The sequence below is a fragment of the Neofelis nebulosa genome, chromosome 10 (genome assembly GCF_028018385.1).
Source record: "Neofelis nebulosa isolate mNeoNeb1 chromosome 10, mNeoNeb1.pri, whole genome shotgun sequence".
Lineage (NCBI taxonomy): Eukaryota > Metazoa > Chordata > Mammalia > Carnivora > Felidae > Neofelis > Neofelis nebulosa.
In genome coordinates this window covers 99,747,519-99,767,608 of record NC_080791.1, presented here as the reverse complement: position 1 = coordinate 99,767,608, position 20,090 = coordinate 99,747,519, and the positions used below count along the sequence as shown (strand labels likewise).

General features: G+C 38.6%; 1 protein-coding gene across 9 annotated transcripts in view; it reads left to right on the top strand.

Annotated features, from left to right (window-relative positions):
* The window catches only part of AGBL2 (AGBL carboxypeptidase 2), a 48,269-nt gene that overhangs the window by 6,211 nt on the left and 21,968 nt on the right, over positions 1-20,090 (top strand). For 7 of the 9 annotated variants that reach the window (XM_058688974.1, XM_058688971.1, XM_058688973.1 and 4 more), the window contains exons 5-8: positions 1,055-1,108; positions 1,846-2,031; positions 9,834-9,941; positions 17,307-17,460. In XM_058688974.1, the coding sequence (XP_058544957.1) occupies positions 1,055-1,108; positions 1,846-2,031; positions 9,834-9,941; positions 17,307-17,460 (502 nt within the window). The remainder of the gene's footprint in view (positions 1-1,054; positions 1,109-1,845; positions 2,032-9,833; positions 9,942-17,306; positions 17,461-20,090) is intronic. The other 2 variants (XM_058688976.1, XM_058688972.1) reach the window with 1 other exon arrangement.

Below are 20,090 nucleotides of genomic sequence, written 5' to 3'. Positions count from 1 at the left end.
AAGAGAGCATGAGTGAAAGAGGGGCAGAGAGAGAGGGAAACACAGAATTCCAAGCAGGTTCCAGGCTCTGAGCTGTCAGCACAGAGCCTGACATGGGGTTTGAACTCACAAACCACGACCTGAGCCAAAGTTGGACGCTTAACCGACTGAGCCACTCAGGCACCCCTACCTCATCTTTTTTAAGGGCACCTACAGTATTCCACCTGATTAATATGTCATAATTATTTTAACTTCCCTTTTGATGTTTTTGTTTCCACATTTTTGTTATTTGAACATTGCTTCAGTAAGCGTCTTAGTATGTGTAGTTTTTTTCTTTTTAAGTTTATTTATTTATTTTGAGAGAGAGAGCGAGCAGGGGAGGGCCAGAGAGAGAAGGAAAGAGAGAGAATCCCAAGCAGGCTCCGCACCATCAGCACGGAGCCCGACATGGGGCTTGAACCTACGAGGCATGAGTTCATGACCTGAGCCAAACCAAAAGTTGGGCATTTAACCGACTGAGCCACCCAGGCGTCCCTGTATGTGTATCTTGATGAATTTTTGTGAGAAAATCTGTAAAGTAAATTCTTAGCAGTGGGATTGCTGGATCAATGGTTCTGTATTTTAAATGTTACTAGATAAACTGCCAAACTGCTTTCCAGAAAGTTTGTACTGATTTGCCCACTTGCCAGCAGGTTCTGAGAGTACCTGTTTACTTAACACCTGTGCCAGAATGAATGTGAAAACACATAAATGCTTTTTGTGTCTGTTAGGTAAAAAAGTGGTATTTCCTTGTCATAGTGGTTTACATTTCTTGATGTAACGCTGAGCAGCTTTACCATCTTTCCAAGTGTTTATGATCCCCCCTCCCCTCATTAAACTAGGGAAAAAATTAAGAGACAGAAAAAACAGGGCCCTGAAATTAAAAAGAAAAAATTTTAGAGAAAGAAAAGAAAAAAAGAAGGAAAAATGGGGCCCTAAATGGGGGTGGAGGATGGAAAGGGATAGGGAAAGAGGGAAGAAAAAAGAAAGTCACAGATCCCTAGGACAAACCATGCCTTCTTCTTCCTCTTTCTAGGGCCCACCTGTATATCTTCACCTGTGCATAGACAGATAGAAGCTGTGAGCAGAGGTATTCCATGTCCTTCCAGACCCGAAAACTCATGCTGCTGCTTTACAGAAATACGTCTTCACTCCCTGCTCTCCCCTCCAGATCTGGCACTCACCACACCCAGGGGCTTTTGGCCTTTCCTTCCCCCTCTCCTTGCCTTTCTTTGCCTTCTTCCTCTCATTTCTCTTCTTTTTCTCCGTCCTGGGAGCCTCTTTTCCTCCTTTCTTTCTCATTCTTTTTCCCAAGAGCTCATCTTTCTCTCCTGCCCCTGCTCGCTCCTCTTCGTTAGTTTCTGTGTCCTCCCAACCATTGTATTTTGAATTTGAAAGTTAATTTGTAGATTATTTCTACAAATTAGTTAATAGTTATTAGTGTTGTTAATAAAGTCTTACGTACTTTTCTCTAAAACGCTAACAGATGAAATGCAGTTTCCTCTTTTGCCTCTCTCTAAGCAAAAATAATATGACATAATTTGATTTAAAAAACAAAAAAGTTTCTTCTAACTTACTCTAAACCTTTACATTTAAATATTTAATAGACTGTGTAGAATTTTAATAATGTAGAATTTTAACTTTGCATAATGTCAGTGCTGTCGTCTTGGACTAAATCTCCTTCTTGAAGGAGACACCTGTCTTAGGATTGTGCACCTGTGCTCATATTTTAATACAGTGCTTCAAGTTACTTGGTTGTCACAGTTGAGCTGTAAAGTCACCAAGGAGAAAAGGAAAGCTGTTCACTCATTCCCTTTCTCTCTGCAGATTCTCTTATGCTTAGTTCACCACTTCTTAAGAGCAGGCAGCTTCTTCATGATGAATTTGGTGAAGTCAGCCCATGTCTTCGAGAACCCCGAGATCTCTTTACCTTCTTCTCTAGCAGTGGGCCTCTGCAGGCTCCGAGGTGGCCAATAGAATGTGAGGTCATCAAGGAAAACCTTCATCATATTGGTAATGTGACTTCTGTTTCGCGGTGCTGTCCTGACAGACATTATTATGAGAACCTATTAAGTCCAGCATACTGAAGTACAAGGCAGGACAGATTCAACATCTGTTAGCTCATCCTGAAATGATTAAGCCCTGGGAAACTGATATACACTGGTCAAAGTAAAAGTTACACTAATGTGTAAGCTTAAATGCTTCAGGGTTTATTGGAATGGAGGGATACCTTTCTAGAGGCAGAAATATATCAGTACTTACATCTGCCTCAGTATTAATATGCTTGAGTTTTAGGAATTGTATTTTTTTTTGACTCAAAATCACATGATGTAACATTTTTTTTTTACTTTTTTTAACTATTAGAATTTATTTTTTAAATGTTTTATATGTCATCTTTAGATACTTTCTATTATGATCTTTTTATTTGTTTATTTTATTTCATTTTATTATTATTATTTTTTAATTTACATCCAAGTTAGTTAGCATATAGTGCAACAATGATTTCAGGAGTAGATTCTTTAGTGCTCCTTACCCATTTAGCCCATCCCTCCTCCCAGAATCCCTCCAGTGACCTTCTGTTTGTTCTCCATATTTAAGAGTCTCTTAGGTTTTTGTGCCCCTCCCTGTTGTTGTATTATTTTTGTTTCCCTTCCCTTATGTTCATCTGTTTTGTCTCTTAAAGTCCTCATATGAGTGAAGTCATAATGATATTTGTCTTTCTCTGACTAATTTCACGTAGCATAATACCCTCCAGTTCCATCCTCATAGTTGCAAATGGCAAGATTTCATTCTTTTTGATTGCCGAGGAATATTCCATTGTATATATATATACCACATCTTCTTTATCCATTCGTCCATTGATGGACATTTGGGCTCTTTCCATACTTTGGCTATTGTTGATAGTGCTGCTATAAACATGGGGGTGCATGTGCCCCTTTGAAACAGCGTACCTGTATCCCTTGGATAAATACCTAGTAGTGCAATTGCTGGGTCGTAGAGTAGTTCTATTTTTAATTTTTTGAGGAACCTCCATACTGTTTTCCAGAGTGGCTCCACCAGCTTGCATTCCCACCAGCAATGCAAAAGAGATCCTCTTTCTCCGCACCCTCGCCAACATCTGTTGTTGCCTGAGTTGTTCATGTTAGCCTTCTGACAGGTGTGAGGTGATATCTCGTTGTGGTTTGATTTGTATTTCCCTGATGATGAATGATGTTGAGCATTTTGTCTTATGTCAGTTGGCTATCTGGATGTCTTCTTTGGAGAAGTGTCTATTCATGTGTTTTGTCCATTTCTTCACTGGATTCTTTGTTTTTTGGGTGTTGAGTTTGATAAGTTCTTTATAGATTTTGGATACTAACCCTTTATCTGATAGGTCATTTGCAAATATCTTCTCCCATTCCATCGGTTGCCTTTTATTTTTGCTGATTGTTTCTTTCGCTGTGCAGAAGCTTTTTTATTTTGATGAGGTCCCAATAGTTCATTTTTGCTTTTGTTTCCCTTGCCTCTGGAGACATGTTGAGTAAGAAGTTGCTGAGGCCGAGGTCAAAGAGGTTTTTGCCTGCTTTCTCCTCAAGGATTTTGATGGCTTCCTGTCTTACATTGAGGTCTTTCATCCATTTTGAGTTTATTTTTGTGTGTGGTGTAAGAAAGTGGTCCAGGTTCATTCTTCTGCATGTCACTGTCCAGTTTTCCCAGCACCACTTGCTGAAGAGACTGTCTTTATTCCATCAGATATTCTTTCCTGCTTTGTCAAAGATTAGTTGGCCATACGTTTGTGGGTCCATTTCTGGGTTCTCTATTCCGTTCCATTGATCTGAGTGTCTGTTTTTGTGCCATAGGAGTTGTATTTTTACTAGCCTTGGTATAGCTGATGAACACTATACATACCAGAACATAGTTTTTACTGTTGTTGTTTTGTTGTTGTTGTTGTTAGATTTTTTTTTTTGTTTTTTTTTTTTTTTAAGTAGGCTTAAACCCACTGTGCAGCCCAGTGCGGGGTTTGAACTCACGATCCTGAAGATCAAGACCTGAGTTGAGATCAAGAGTCAGACAGACACTTAGCTGACCGAGCCACACAAGTGCCCCAGTTTTGGCTGTTTTGGTTTTTTTTAGAGAGAAAGAGAGGTAGGGTGCAAGTGAGAGAGGGGCAGAGAGACAGAGAATCCCAGGAGGGGCAGAGAAAGAGAGGGAGAGAGAGAAAAAGAAGCAGGGCTCATGCTCACCTGAAGCAGGGCTTGTGCTCAAACGAAGTGGGACTAGAGCTCACCTGATGTGGGAATCAAACTCATGAACCCCGAGATCGTGACCTGAGCCAAAAGTCAGATGTGTGACCATTAAGCCACACAGGTGTCCCAGTTTTGACTGTTTTTAATTGCATTTTGAGTTTATTGGAGTGTTTTTGTGGAAATGGTGGAAACTAGTTTTGTGAGATTGCTGGTCATACGTTTGAGCTCTTGGTGCAGATACAATCTTCAGCATTCATTATGTGAAGGTTTCAGAAGTGGGTTGCATTGAAGTGGAGACTTTTCTAATGGCTGGGATGCCTACATCTATCAAACATTATGTCTCTGCTTTAGACTGCTAGATAAACAACTGGATGTTTCTTATTCTCACACTTCCCTCTTATAATATTCATTCAATATATATTTAATAAGCATCTGCCATCTGCTAAGTGCAGTGCTTGGTGTTACAGATATAATGATAAACAAATGGAGACACCGAGAGTTCACATACTGGTGGGGTTGTTGAAGATACAACCAGGCAATTGCTTAGAGTTTAGTCCCTCTGGGAACGCTTAACACCAGCCTGGAAGATTAGGGAGGGTTTCCCAGAGGAGATGACACATATACTGAGATCTGAAGGATGATAAATTACAAGTAATCCACCTGAGAAGGTCAAAGAAAATATTCTAGTTAGAGGACATAGAGGAAGAGCATGGCATGTTTGAGCAACCATGGAGCATTGAGCATGAAAGACAGGAGATAAAGCTGAAAATAGAGGGAACTTCTCAGTGTCTTAACTGGGCACAGGATTCTGCTCTTAAGGTGTTTGGAAATGGAGGGTGAATTTTGAATTTGTATAATAGCTGAGAAGTCCTAAGATCAATTTTCAGATAAAAGTCTTAGTTGATGTGGCTGAACAATAGGATTTTGCTTTTCTCTGTATAAAATAAGCAGAGAAAATTCCTGTGAGGATTTTGGATGCAGTTCCAAGAGGGGGAAAAGGTGGGAAACTGGAATTAAATAACCACGTTATTGCAGTGGTAATTCACAAAAGCACTAGATTTTTATTTATTTTTTTAAGTACTATGCCCAACGTGGAGCTTGAATCCAGAATCCCAAGATCAAGAGTTGCACCCCAGCACTAGATATTTTAAAAGGCAATTCTTTTTAATTTCAAGGAAATTTGATAACAAGCACCTTATTGTTTAAACCAAATTGACACCCTCATCATTTCCCATCTCTTTAAAGATAAGAAATTAGCATTGTTTTTTAAAATTTTTTTTAATGTTTTATTTTATTTTTGAAAGAGAGACAGAGCACAAGTGGGGGAGGGGTACAGAGAAAGGGAGACACAGAATCTGAAGCAGGCTCCAGGCTCCAAGCTATCAGCAAGAGCCTTACTCGGGGCTCAAACTCACGAACCGTGAAATCATGGCCCTGAGCTGAAGTCAGACACTCAACTGACTGAGCCACCCAAGTGGCCCAAGCATTGTTTTTTAATGAGTTGCATCTTTATTATTTATTTTGTCTTTATTTTTTTATACTTAGTCAGTCAGAAGATAATATTAGAAGCAGTAAAGAACTGCAGGGTTTTTTTTTCATGTTTATTTTTGAGAGAGCACGCATGTGAGTTGAGGAAGGGCAGAGAGAGAGGATGACAGAGGATCTGAAGGAGGTTCTGTGCTGTCAACCCAGAGCCCAGTGTGGGGCTTGAAATCATGAACCCTGAGATCATGACCTGAGCCAAAGTCAGATGCTTAACTGACTGAGCCACCCAGGTTCCCTAAGAACAGAAGTTTTAAGCACAGATTTTGGAGTGATTCCAATGAGGTTCTAGGCCCAGATCTGCCACTTACTAGCTATGACCTTGAGCTCATTTTTTTTTTTCATTCAAATTTATTTAAACTGAAAAAAAAAAAAACAAAACTGGTTACCCATTTCTCCCATCTACCTCTGGCAACCACCAATGAGCTTATTTCTTTGGTTTTGTTGTTTGTTTTGTTTTTTAAATCCAATATGTAAGAGATCACACAGTATTTGTCTTTCTCTGTCTGACTTATTTCACTTACCACAATGTCCTCAAGGTCTGTACATGTTGCAAATGACAAGATTTCATTCCTTTTTTATGGATGAATAATATGTCATTGTGTATTTGTACCACAATTTCTTTGTCCATTCATTCATCAATGAACACTTAGGTTATTTCCATATCTTGGCTATTATAAATAATGCTGCAGTGAACATGGGGGTGCCCTTATGTTTTTGAGTTAGTATTTTCATTTTCTTTGGATAAATACCCAGAAGTAGAATTGCTGGATCATATGGTAGTTTTATTTTACAATTTTTTTTAAGTTTTTTTTTTTTTTTTTTTTTAAGACAGCGAGAGAGAGCACAAGGAAGAACAAGTGGGGGGGGGGGGCAGAGACTGAGGGAGAGAGAGAATCCCAAGCAGGTCCCTCATTGCCAGTGCAGAGCCCTACACAGGGCTCAAACTCAAGAACCATGAGATCATGACCTGAGCCAAAATCAAGAGTCAGATGCTTAACCGACTGAGCCACCCCTGTTTTATAATTTTTTTGAGGAACCTCCATACTATTTTCCATAGTGGCTGTACCAATTTACATGCCCCGCCAACAATAGGGTTCCCTTTGCTCCACATCCTCACTAACATTTGTTATTTCTAGTCTTTTTGATGATAGCCATTCTAACTGGTATGAGGTGATTTTCATTGTAGTTTTGATTTGCATTTCCCTAATGATTATGATGTAGAGCATTTTTTCATGGCTCTGTTGGCCATCTGTATGTCTTCTTTGGAAAAATGTCTATTCAGATCTTCTGCCCATTTTTTAATTGGAATGCTTGTTTGTTTGCTATGAAGGTGTATGAATCCTTTATATATTTTGGATAGTAGCCTCTTATCAGATATATTATTTGCAAATATTTTTTCCCATTCACTGGGTTGCCTTTTCATTTTGTTAATGATTTCCTTTGCTGCACAGAAACTTTTTAATTTGATGCAGTCCCACTTGTTTATTTTTGCTTTTGCTGCTTTTGCTTTTAGTGTCAGATTTAAAAAATAATCACCAAGGGGCACCTGGCTGGCTCAGTCAGTAGAGCATGTGACTCTTGATCTTAGGGTTGTGAGTTCAACCCCACATTGGGCATGGAGCCTACCTAAAAAACATCATCACCAAGACCAATGCCCAGCAGCTTACTGCCTATGTTTTCTTCTAGGAGTTTTATGGTTTCAGGTCTTAAATTCAAGTCTTTAATCCATTTTGAGTTTAATTTTTTGTATGGTGTCAGACAGTGTTCCAGTTTCATTCTTTTGCATGTGACTGTCCAGTTTTCCCAACACCCTTTATTGAAGAGACTGTCCTTCCTCATCATATATTCTTGGCTCCTTTGTCATCAATTAATGGACCATGTATATGTGGATTTACCTCTGGGCTGTCTATTCTGTTCCATTGATATATGTGTCTGATTTTATGCTAATACCATACTGTTTTAACTACTGTAGCTTTATAATATAGTTTTAAATCAGGGAGCATGAAGTCTCTATCTAGCTTTGTTCTTCTCTCAAGATTGCTCTGGCTACTCAGGGTCTTTATGGTTCCATAGAACTTTTAGGATTCTTTGGCCTATTTCTGTGAAAATAATGCCATTAGAATTTTTATAGTGACTGCATTGAATCTGTATATTGATTTGGGTAGTATGGACATTTAAAAATATTCTTCAAATACGTGAGCATGAATATCTTCTAATGTATTTGTGTCTTCTATTTCTTTCATTAATGTCTTATAGTTTTGAATATATAGGTCTTTCACCTCCTTAGTTAAATTTATTCCTAGGTATTTTATTCTTTTTGATACAGTTGTAAATGGGATTGTTTTCTTAATTTCTTTCTGATAGTTCATTACTAGTGTATAAACATGCAACATGTTTTTGTATTGATTGTAGTGATTTTGTATTCTGTATATTTACTGAATTTATTTATTAGTTCTAGCAGTTTTTTGATGAAGCTTTTACTATTTGGGGGAGTTTTTGAGAGAGAGAGAGAGGGGGGGGGGGCATATGAAGAGGGAGAGAGAGAATCTTAAGCAGGCTCCACACCCAGCACAGAGCTCAACACAGGGCTCAGTCTCACGGCCCTGGGATCATGACCTGAACCAAAATTAAGAGTGGACGCTTAACCAACTAAGCCACCCAGGTGCCCCTTTAGTGTTTTTTATGTACAGTATCATGTCATCTGCAAATAGCAACAGTTTAACAGTTTTCCTTTCCAATTTGGATGCCTTTTATTTATTTATTTTTCCTTGCCTGATTACTTCAGCAAGAACTTTCAGTACTATGTTGAGGAAAAATGACGAGTCAGCATCTTTGCCTTTGCCTGATCTTAGAAGAAAGGCTTTCAACTTTTCACATTTGAGTATGGTTTTAGCTGTGGACTTGTCATATATGGCCTTTATTATGTTGAGGCTCTCTCTATACCCACTGTGTTGAGTTTTTATCATAAATGGATGTTGAATTTAGCCAAATGGTTTTTCTGCATCCGCCAAGATGATTGATGATTGTTATCCTTCATTTTGTTAATGTGGTGTATCACATTATCTAATTTGCAGATGTTGAACCATCCTTGCATCCCTGGAATAAATCCCACTTGATCAATGTATATGATCCTTTTAACGTATTATTGAATTTCATTTGTGTCTTTATATGCTGTTGGCTTTCATCAATGGCTACTGTAGTTAAAATGATACTGAGAGTTGCCCAAGTCACATACGAGAAATCTTTTAGAATTGAGTGTTACTGAAAAAGCTTTGTTTCTTCTGAAATAGTTGATATACTTGTTCCTCTATGGTAATATAAATTATGTAGCTGATCATATTTTCCTGCCTTTAAAAAGAACTTTTGGGCACCTGGCTGGCTTAGTCAGTAGAGTACATGACTCTTGATCTCAGTGTTGTAAATTTGAGCCCCGTGTTGGGTGTAGAGATTACTTAAAAATACAATCTTAAAAATAATTGCCAAAGAGAAAGAAGCTCAGGGCCAAATTTTGAAGAGTTGTTAGAGCAACTGTAGATCAACTATATTGACCTTTCTGGCTTATTTTTAAGTCTTCTATTTAAAGTTTATATTTTGGGGCGCCTGGGTGGCTCAGTCGGTTAAGTAGCCGACTTTGGCTCAGGTCATGATCTCACAGACTGTGAGTTCGAGCCCTGCGTCAGGCTCTGTGCTGACAGCTCAGAGCCTGGAGCCTGTTTCAGATTCTGTGTCTCCCTCTTTCTGACCCTCCCTCGTTCATGCTCTGTCTCTCTCTGTCTCAAAAATAAATAAACGTTAAAAAAAAAAATTAAAAAAAGTTTATATTTTTGTTGTATATGCTTTTTGTTAAAAATCTCCTCATAATCTTTATGGAAAGAAGCAAGACATAATTTACAAACAAATTGGAGACTTACTATGAGAATTTGGTTTGATTCAACCAGACTAACCACATGAATAATAATTATTATATATAATTTTACATTAGTTCTGGATAAAATACCTTTTATGTTGCTTCTTATTTTGTACATTTTTAATGTTTTCTTTCAGAGTGGGTTCCACCTCAACCAGAATATTTCTATCAACCTACAGGAAATGAAAAGTTACCAGAAATTGTAGGAGAAGAAAAAGGCACAGTTGTCTTTCAATTAGATTCAGGTATTGTTATTACACTGAACAGTCAGTGATAATCATGACAATATTGTAATAAACATATTTTCTATAATAACAGTTATTTTTAACAAACTATAGTTTAGTGGTAAATAAACTGTCCTTCCAGACCAGCCTGAATAGGAGCCATGATATTAATGGCTAATCAGATTTAAAATTTCAGTTGTTTTTTGGGGCGCCTGGGTGGCTCAGTAGGTTGAGCGACTGACTTCGGCTCAGGTCATGATCTAACGGTTTGTGAGTTTGAGCCCTGCATCGGGGGCTGTGCTGACAGCTCGGAGCCTGGAGCCTGCTTCAGATTCTGTGTCTCCCTCTCTCTCTGCCCCTCCCCCACTCATGCTCTGTCTCAGAAATACATAAACATTGGGGCGCCTGGGTGGCGCAGTCGGTTAAGCGTCCGACTTCAGCCAGGTCACGATCTCGCGGTCCGTGAGTTCGAGCCCCGCGTCAGGCTCTGGGCTGATGGCTCGGAGCCTGGAGCCTGTTTCCGATTCTGTGTCTCCCTCTCTCTCTGCCCCTCCCCCGTTCATGCTCTGTCTCTCTCTGTCCCAAAAATAAATAAAAAAACGTTGAAAAAAAAAATTAAAAAAAAAAATACATAAACATTAAAAAATATATTAAAAATAAATAAATAATAAAATAAAATTTCAGTTGTTTTTTAAAATGACAGTACCTTTTTCTTAATAGTTCTAAGCCCATTTTAGAGGTTCTTTTGTATTGGGGAGCCTCGGTGGCTTAGTCGGTTGAGCTTCCGACTTCGGCTCAGGTCATGACCTCACAGTCTATGAGTTTAAGCCCCACGTTGGGCTCTGTGCTGACAGCTTGGAGCCTGGAGCCTGCTTCTGATTCTGTGTCTTCCTCTTTCTCTGCCCCTCCCCCACTCATGCTCTGTCTTTTTCTGTCTCAGAAATAAATAAACATTAAAAAAATAAATTTAAAGGTTCTCCTGTGTCACTCCACTTCCTAGAAATCAGATATTGGATATTTGGGGGAACTTGCTCTTCTTTTCTCCATCTCTGTGTTCTAGTGAGTTCTTTGTAGTATGTGCATATAACTCTCATTTACCATGTGGTTTAATTGATTTCCATTAATTTGCAGCCTTCCTATAGGTAGAATCCATCTCTCTCTTTTAATGTTTATTTTATTTTGAGAGAGAGAAAGAGAGCGCAATTGCAAGCAAGAGAAGGGCAGAGAGGGAGAGAGAATCCCAAGCAAGCTGTACAGTCAGCACGGTGCCTGACACGGGGCTCAATCCCACAACCATGAGGTCATGACCTGAGCTAAAATCAAGAGTCGGACACTTAACCAACTGAGCCACCCAGGGGCTCCTAGAAAATATTTTTAGGGGCACCTGGCTCAGTTGGTTAAGCATCTGACTGTTGATCTCAGCACAGGTCTTGATCTTGGGATCGTGAGTTCACACCCTGTGTTGGACTCCTTGCTGGGCATGGAGCCTACTTAAGAAAGAAAAAAAAGAATGAAATTTGGGAAATATACAAATACTCAGAAATTAAATCGCATATATATATTTTTTTTAACATTTGTTTATTTTTGATAGAGACAGAGTGTGAGCGGGGGAGGGGCAGAGAAAGATGGAGACACAGAATCTGAAGCAGGCTCCAGGCTCTGAGCTGTCAGCACAGAGCCCCATGTGGGGCTCGAACTCATGGACTGCGAGATCATGACCTGAGCCAAAGTCAGATGCTCAACTGACTGAGCCACCCAGGTGCCCCTAAGCAGCACATTTCTAAGTAACCCATGAATTAAAGAAATCATAAGAGATGAATATTTTGAGCTGAGTAAAAATAAAACAACATCAAAATTTATGGGATGCAGTTAAAGTACTGCAAGGTAAACCTATGGCTTCAAATGCCTATATTTGAAAGGAAGAAAGAGCTCCAATTAATTACCTAAGCTTTCATATTAATAAATTTGAATAATAAGCACAAACTAAGTCCAAAGCAACCAGAAGGAACGATATAATAAAGATAAGGATGGAAATCAGTGAAACAGAAAATAGGAAAACAATGTGGAAAATCAAACCAAAAGTTGGTTCTTTGGAAACCTCAACAAAACTGACAAAACTTTAGCTAGACCAACCATGAAAAAAGAGGAAGGAAACACACACAAAAAAAGAATTACAAGTTACAACTTATTGCCAAAAAATTAAACAACATAGATGAATAGGAAAAATTGTTAGACACAACTGACTCAGGAAGAAATTTTAAAAATCTGAATAGATGAAAACAAAGAAATTGAGTTAGTAATTAAAAATCTTTGTGCAAAGAAATTCCTTGCCCAGATGGCTTGACAGGGTTTGTTTGAATTATATCAAACATTTAAAGGTGAAATAGTACTAGTCCTTCATCAGCTCTGAAAACAGTAACAGGAGGAAACATTTCTAACTATTTGTGAAGCCAATATTCAAAGTTAGACAAAGACATCACAGAAAAGCCGTATTCCTTAAGAATATAAATGCAATGTTTTGATGATTTTTTTTTCTATCCAGGTTCATAACTGTGGAGACTTATATAATAAGTATTTTAAAAATGAGGACCTCTAAAAAAAATAAGTAAATAAAAATAAATAAGTAAAATCAGGATCCCTAATAATCATCTTTAGGGCAGAAATGTTTCCTTGCTGATGGAAGCTAAGGACATTTTACTCTTTTCGTTGTCAGCGCAATGATTGCAGGTTGCCTTCAAAATCTTGATAATTCACTGTGGCTCCAAACGTTCTAGAATCATAGAGGTGGAAGGCACACCGTGTTCTCTCCTTCCCTCTCCACCTTCCTTCCACAATACTGGGCTCCACTATGTGTATCAGTAGCAAACATTTATTAAGCAGTTACTATGCACTGCTATTTTTTCTGCATGCAGTCTTAAAAATCTCTTATCTTGTAAATGAGAGATGAGGTAAAATCAGGAAAAGAAGAGGTAAAGAAAAAGATTTTTAAATAAAGAAAATAATCTATTGCTTAAGAAAAATATATAAATGCAAAAATCCTCAACCAAATATCAGTAAACCAATTCCAACAGCATATTAAAGGATTATACAGCATGACCAGGGAGGATTTGTTCCAGGAATGCAAGGATGGTTCAGGCTAAAAACCATACACCAATGTGGCACACCACATTAGAACAAAGGGAAGAACACGATCCTCTCAAGTGATGCAGAAAAAGCATACGAACATTCAAAAAACTAGGAATAGAAGAAAATTCCTCTGCTTGAAAAAGGTTATGGAAAGGATGAATCAACTTCACACTCACTAAAATAGCTATAATAAAGGCAATAACAGGTGATGGGTAGGATGTGAAGCAGGTGGTAATAGAAACATTTAAGACAGAAAGGACATAAGGGCACCTGGCTAGTTCAGTTGGTAAAGCATGCTAGATCATGCGACTCTTGATCTCAGGGTTATGAATTCAAGCCCACATTAGGGGTAGAGTTTACTTAAAAAAAGAAAAATAAAGGAGAGATAATGTTCAAGAGCAATGAGTCAAGAAAAGTTAATAGGAACCCTCCCAAGGATGAGGAATTAAGTTTTAAATTCATAATCTCAGAATGTGAAGTTAGTCATAGGGATGGACATGGCAAGCTAGAGAAGCTTTCAATAAGGGCATCCTTCGTCATCACCAAAAATTACCTGATGCTTATTGTATATATACGTACCAGAGTTAATTAGAAGTTTTGTTTTTTTTTTAATTTATTTATTTTGAGAGAGAGGTAGACCACGAGCAGGGGAGGGGCAGAGAGAGAGGAAGAGAGAATTGCAAGCAGGCTCTGCACTGCCAGCATGGAGCTCAATGTGGGCCTCGAACCCACGAATCATGAGATCATGACCTGAGCCGAAGTCAGACGCTTAACCGACTGAGTCACCCAGGTGCCCCTAGAACTTTTTAAAAGGGGTTCTCTGAGATTGGGAAATGTTGTATTCAAGAAATAGCAAGAAAAATATTCTCACAATTTGAAAATCAGTATTTGCTATACAGTAATGATCAGAAAGGAAATCAATTTTATTGGAGGAGGAATATGTACCAAGTTTAGTTAGTAGAAATAAAATGTGTTAAGTCAATGAAATCAGGGTAGGCTTCTAGAGAAACAACCAGAACTAGGAGGGAGGGACCGCAGTGTTCACATTTCCACAACTGGAAAAATGAAATGAACCGATTCTAGCAGGTGGCCCAACTTCGAAGTAATTTCATATGCTCTGCTCCCAGTTGCCTTGATTATGAGTGCTTGTGTTAGTAATACCGTGTTGGGAAAAGCTACATGTGGGGAAGTGAGTGAGGTGAAGCAACTTACAGTCTCCCTAGCTCCACCTACGGAGAGTCTGAGAAGGAGTTTGGAAGACATTCAAGTATAAGGTCTTAAGTGGATAGACTTCAGTCATAAATAATGGAGGATGTACTGCTCCTGGAACCTCAGGAAAGTATTGGGCTTTTTTTTTTTTTTTTTTTTTTAAGATTTCATTTTTAAGTGGGGAGCCTGGGTGGCTCAGTTGGTTAAGTGTCTGACGTCAGTTCAGGTCATGATTTCACAGTTTGTGAGTTCCAGCCCTGTGTGGGACTCTGTGCTGACAACTCAGAGCCTGGAGCCTCTTCAGATTCTGTCTCTGTTTCTCTCTGCCCCTCCCCCTGCTCATGCACTCTCTCACTCTCGCCCTCAAATATAAATAAACATTTAAAAAAAGAAAAAAAGGATTTCATTTTTTAAGTAATGTCTATACCCAAAGTGGGGCTTGAACTTCACAACCCCGAGAACAAGAGTTGCATGTTCAACCAACTGAGCCTGCCAGGTGCCCCAAAAGTCTTGGGTACTAGAAGTCTATTTTACCTCTTGTTGACCTGGTGGTAGTCATTTTCAACAAACTCCTTGACCTTGAATTCAATTGCTTTACCTGTTCTATTCAGAGATGTTTTCTGCCTAGGAGCAACCCCTAGGGCTGAGAGCTCACTCTCCTGAGGGCAACTTTTGTGAATTTTCCTTATTGTCCTGTTAATGCGCAGTTGTGGCAGTGGTCTTGATCTTGTCCTTTGGATTCACCAAGGAGAATTGAGCCCACCCTGTTGGAGGAATGAAGAAACAGAAAATGGAGAAGATGGGACTCCAGGGAGAATTTGGGAGTTTGTCGGTTTACCTGCTATGAGAATAATGGGGAGAAACAAGGAAAGAGGTTTTATTTTTGAGAAATGTTACTGTGGACTATGAATTGGATCATCTTTAATGTTTTTACCTGAGAGACTCAAAAAAATGTCGAAATTCCTGTATTAATTACATCTGGTTGCTGGTCTATAACTTTGTGCTTCCATGAAGAGACTGAACCACATAGGTCCCCAGCTTTTAGTTGCATTACGTGACTCTGCTCCTGCCTCCTCTGTGCTTGTTTTCTTCTTTTACTCGCTTCTTTATATGCTTGCTTTTCTCTTTTGCTCTCATTATCCAAATATTTATTACCTAAGTCTCCACAGCGACAGAGTTGCCTATTGAAACAAAAGCTGTCGTAACATGAACAGATTTACTAATAAATTAGACTTATATAATCAGTCCCCACATGTCAGCATATTACTGTTTAATGCTCCCATCTGCCCTGCCCTGTGGTCAGCGTCTTTGTTAATATCAGTCACTTGCCAATTGGTGGATATTGTTAATATGTGACAATATAATGCAAGTACAGTAAAAATCAGCTGCAAAGTGAAATTATCCTTAACAAGAGATGCAGGATTTTATGAAGCTGATGGATGTTAAGGAATTGTTTGAATCACTTGCAAAGCCACTGACAAATGAGAATCTAGACATTTTTTTAGCAGTTAACAACAGTTGAAGAGAAAATCAACAAAAGATGACGAAATAGGCTCTTCTAGACATAATGATAAGAATATGGTGGTACAAAGTCTTTGGGAAAACTACAAAGTTTTACAAATAGTTTTGAAATAGTTTTGCAAAAGAAACTGTAAAAATCAAAGATGTCAGATGGCAGTCTTACTGAATTTGTCTGAAAAGTTGCAACCCCACTTTTTTTTCTTTTTTTTTTTTTTAATGTTTATTTTTGAGAGACAATGAGAGTGGGGGAGGGGCAGAGAGAGAGGGAGACACAGAATCCAAAACAGGCTCCAGTCTGAGCTGTCAGCAGAGCCCAACAGGGGACTTGAACTCACAAACCGTGAGTCACAAATCACACTCACAAACAAGTTAGATGCTCAACTGACTGAACCACACAGGCGCCCCTCAACCCCACTTTCTAAAACAAATTAACAATTGATTATTGCAAGGATTAGAAAGAGATGATTATAATCTAAATTTTGTTAAATAAAATAAATTATATATATACATATATTTGTTGTTTGTTTTAGCATCATTTTAAAGATAAAATTTCAATCATAACCTTTTCACTATAATTACTATAGATATTTTGGTTCCCTTCTTAGGCTAATTCACCCATGCCAATTCTTCTCAAACTTCTATTATTTTTTTATATTTAAATCTGGAAGGATATACCAAAAAAATTATATGAAGTATACTTTCTTTGTTTTTCTCCATTATCTTTTTTTAATGTTTATTTTTTATTTTTGAGACAGAGAGAGAATGGGAGAGGGGCAGAGAGAGAGGGAGACACAGAATCTGAAGCAGGCTCCAGGCTCTGGGCTGTCAGGATAGAGCCCGATACAGGGCTTGAACTCCTCCCAAAATGCAAGATCCTGACCCGAGCAGAAGTCGGAAGCTTAACTGACTGAGCCACACAGATGCCCCTCTATTATTATTATTTTTTTTTATTTTTATTTTTTTAATTAATAGATGCTCAGTTGGTTGGGCGTCTGATTCTTGGTTTCGGGTCAGGTCATGATCTCACAGTTTCATGGGTTCAAGCCCTGTATAGGGCTCTGCACTGGCAGTGCAGAACTTGCTTGGGATTCTCTCTCTCCCTCTCTCTGTCCCTCCCCTGCTTGTGCTATCACTGTCTCTCTCAATATAAGTAAATAAATTTTTTTAAAAGTTAAAAAATAATAGATGCTATTTTTTTAGAATAAAGATTGTAAATGTTTTCAGATGCTCTATGTAGAATCTCATTTGTTTGTCAACGTCCTTTCAGATTAGGGCTTATGTGGGTACAAACAGTATCTGAGATGCCAGGGGCAGCCGTGCAGCAAAAGGAGGTGCTCTACACCACTTTAAAGGTCTTCAAAGAAATACAATGTTTAAAATTAAAAGTCTCAGCAAGGACCCTTGAAAATCTGAATATTCATTATCGTTAACCTAGAATGGCGTTAAACACACAGAGGAGCTCTGTGAATATTGGCTGGATGAATAGATTCTTAGTGGAACCTGCTCTAAATAGGTCTGTCTCCTCTGCAGTGCCCACCGAAGGTTCCTATTTCACTAGTTCCAGAGTGGGAGGCAAGCGAGGGATCATCAAGGAGCTTGCTGTTACGCTGCAAGGACCTGAGGACAAGACTCTCCTGTTTGAGTCAAGGTTTGAGAGCGGGAATCTGCAAAAAGCTGTCAGAGTGTGAGTAACAGGAATTTCCCAAAGGGGTGATCGCTGGAGGGACTGACTCACATCTTCAGGAGTCATATTAGGAGTTAGGGGTGTTTTTGGAAAAGAGAGAAGTGGTGAGAAATGGTATGAGGATGAAGAAAAATTGAATAATTGTGACTCATTCCCTCAGGGTAAAAATTTATCTACATTTTTTTTCTGCTTATGAAAGAAATTAGTATTAATTTAATTTGTATTAATAGGGGCGCCTCGCTGGCTCAATCAGAAGAGCATAATCTCAGGGTCGTGAGTTCAAGCTCTGTTTTGGGTGTAGAGTTTACTTAAGTAAAACTCAAGAAGAAATCTGTATTAATAAAAATACATAACATAAAAAATTGAAGTTCTGTAATCGTACCTCTCAGATGCAGAAACTGTTAACAGTTTGATATACATGCAGTAACTTTTTCCCCTTTTACTGTGTATGTATAATATACAGAAATTATTTTGTTTTTAAAAATGGGATGATGGTATACATACCGTTTTGCAAATTGCTTTTTTCCACATAATAAGCTTTATATTTTTCCTATGGCAATACTGCAGATTTATCTCATTATTTTTTTAATTTTATTTTTTATTTTTTAAATTTTTTTTTTTTTTTTTCAACGTTTATTTATTTTTGGGACAGAGAGAGACAGAGCATGAACGGGGGAGGGACAGAGAGAGGGAGACACAGAATCGGAAACAGGCTCCAGGCTCTGAGCCATCAGCCCAGAGCCTGACGCGGGGCTCGAACTCACGGACCGTGAGATCGTGACCTGGTTGAAGCCGGACGCTTAACCGACTGCGCCACCCAGGCGCCCCTATTTTTTATTTTTTAAAATTTACATCCAGATTAGTTAGCATATAGTGAAACAATGATTTCAGGAGTAGATTCCTTAATGCCCCTTACCCATTTAGCCCATCTCCCCTCCTACAACCCCTCCAGTAACCCTCAGTTTATTCTCCATATTTATGAGTCTCTTCTGTTTTGTCCCCCTCCCTGTTTTCATATTATTTTTGTTCCCTTCCCTTATGTTCATCTGTTTTGTCTCTTAGTCTTCATATGAGTGAAGTCATATGATTTGCGTCTTTCTCTGACTAATTTCACTTAGCATAATACCCTCCAGTTCCATCCACATAGTTGCAAATGGCAAGATTTCATTCTTTTTGATTGCCGAGTGATACTCCATTGTATATATATACCACATCTTCTTTATCCATTCATCCATTGATGGACATTTGGGCTCTTTCCATACTTTGGCTATTGTTGATAGTGCTGCTATAAACATGGGGGTGCATGTGTCCCTTCAAAACAGCACGCCTGTATCCCATGGATAAATACCTAGTAGTGCAATTGCTGGGTCATAGGGTAGTTTTATTTTTAGTTTTTTGAGGAACCTCCATACTGTTTTCCAGAGTGGCTGCACCAGCTTGCATTCCCATATCTCCTTATTTTTAATAATTCATATTATTCTAGGGGCGCCTGGGTGGCGCAGTCGGTTAAGCGTCCGACTTCAGCCAGGTCACGATCTCGCGGTCCGTGAGTTCGAGCCCCGCGTCAGGCTCTGGGCTGATGGCTCGGAGCCTGGAGCCTGTTTCTGATTCTGTGTGTCCCTCTCTCTCTGCCCCTCCCCCGTTCATGCTCTGTCTCTCTCTGTCCCAAAAATAAATAAAAAAACATTGAAAAAAAAATTTAAAAAAAAAATAAATAAATAAAATAATTCATATTATTCTATTGTATGGATGTTCCATATCATGTGTAACCTGTGCCCAGCTGATAGGAAATGAAGGTATTTACTCTTTTTTGTTTAATGAATTAACAGAATTAATACTCTTGGGCACTTTTTAAATTATATATATATATAATTTTTTAATTAATTTTTAAGTTTACATCCTAGTTAGTTAGCATATAGTGCAACAGTGATTTCAGAAGTAGATTCCAGTGATTCATCCCCTACATATAACACCCAGTGCTCATCCCAACAAGTGTCTTCCTTAATGCCCCTTACCCATTTAGCCCATCCCCCCTCCCACAACCCCTCCAGCAACCCTCAGTTTATTCTCTATATTTAAGAGTCTCTTAATGGTTTTTCCCTCTCCCTGTTTTTATATTATTTTTGCTTCCCTCCCCTTAGGTTCATCTGTTTTGTATCTTAAATTCCTCATATGAATGAAGTCATATGATATTTGTCTTTCTCTGACTAATTTCACTTAGCATAATACCTCTAGTTTCATCCATGTAGTTGCAAAGACATTTATATTTTTAAATATTTGTGATGTTATGGGATACATTCTAGAAATATAATTGGGGGGCCAAAGGGTTTGAACACTTTAAGTATTGCTGTTTTTTGCCAAATTACCCTCCAACATGATTTCAGTTCCCATCACCGGTGTATGAAAGCGACTGTTTCCCAAAGCTGGAATATGCATGAAATGGAGGGAGAATGACTTCCTATTTTAATTTGCCTTTCTTGCATTATGCCTGTGTGGGAGCATCTTTTCAGGATTTAGTATTTGTATTTCCTCTTCTGCTACTTTTCAGTAAGGTGAATGCATTCCAGAGATGCCCCCTCATCTTCAAACAGTTGATAATCAGAGCTAAAATAACACCTGAGGCTGACAGT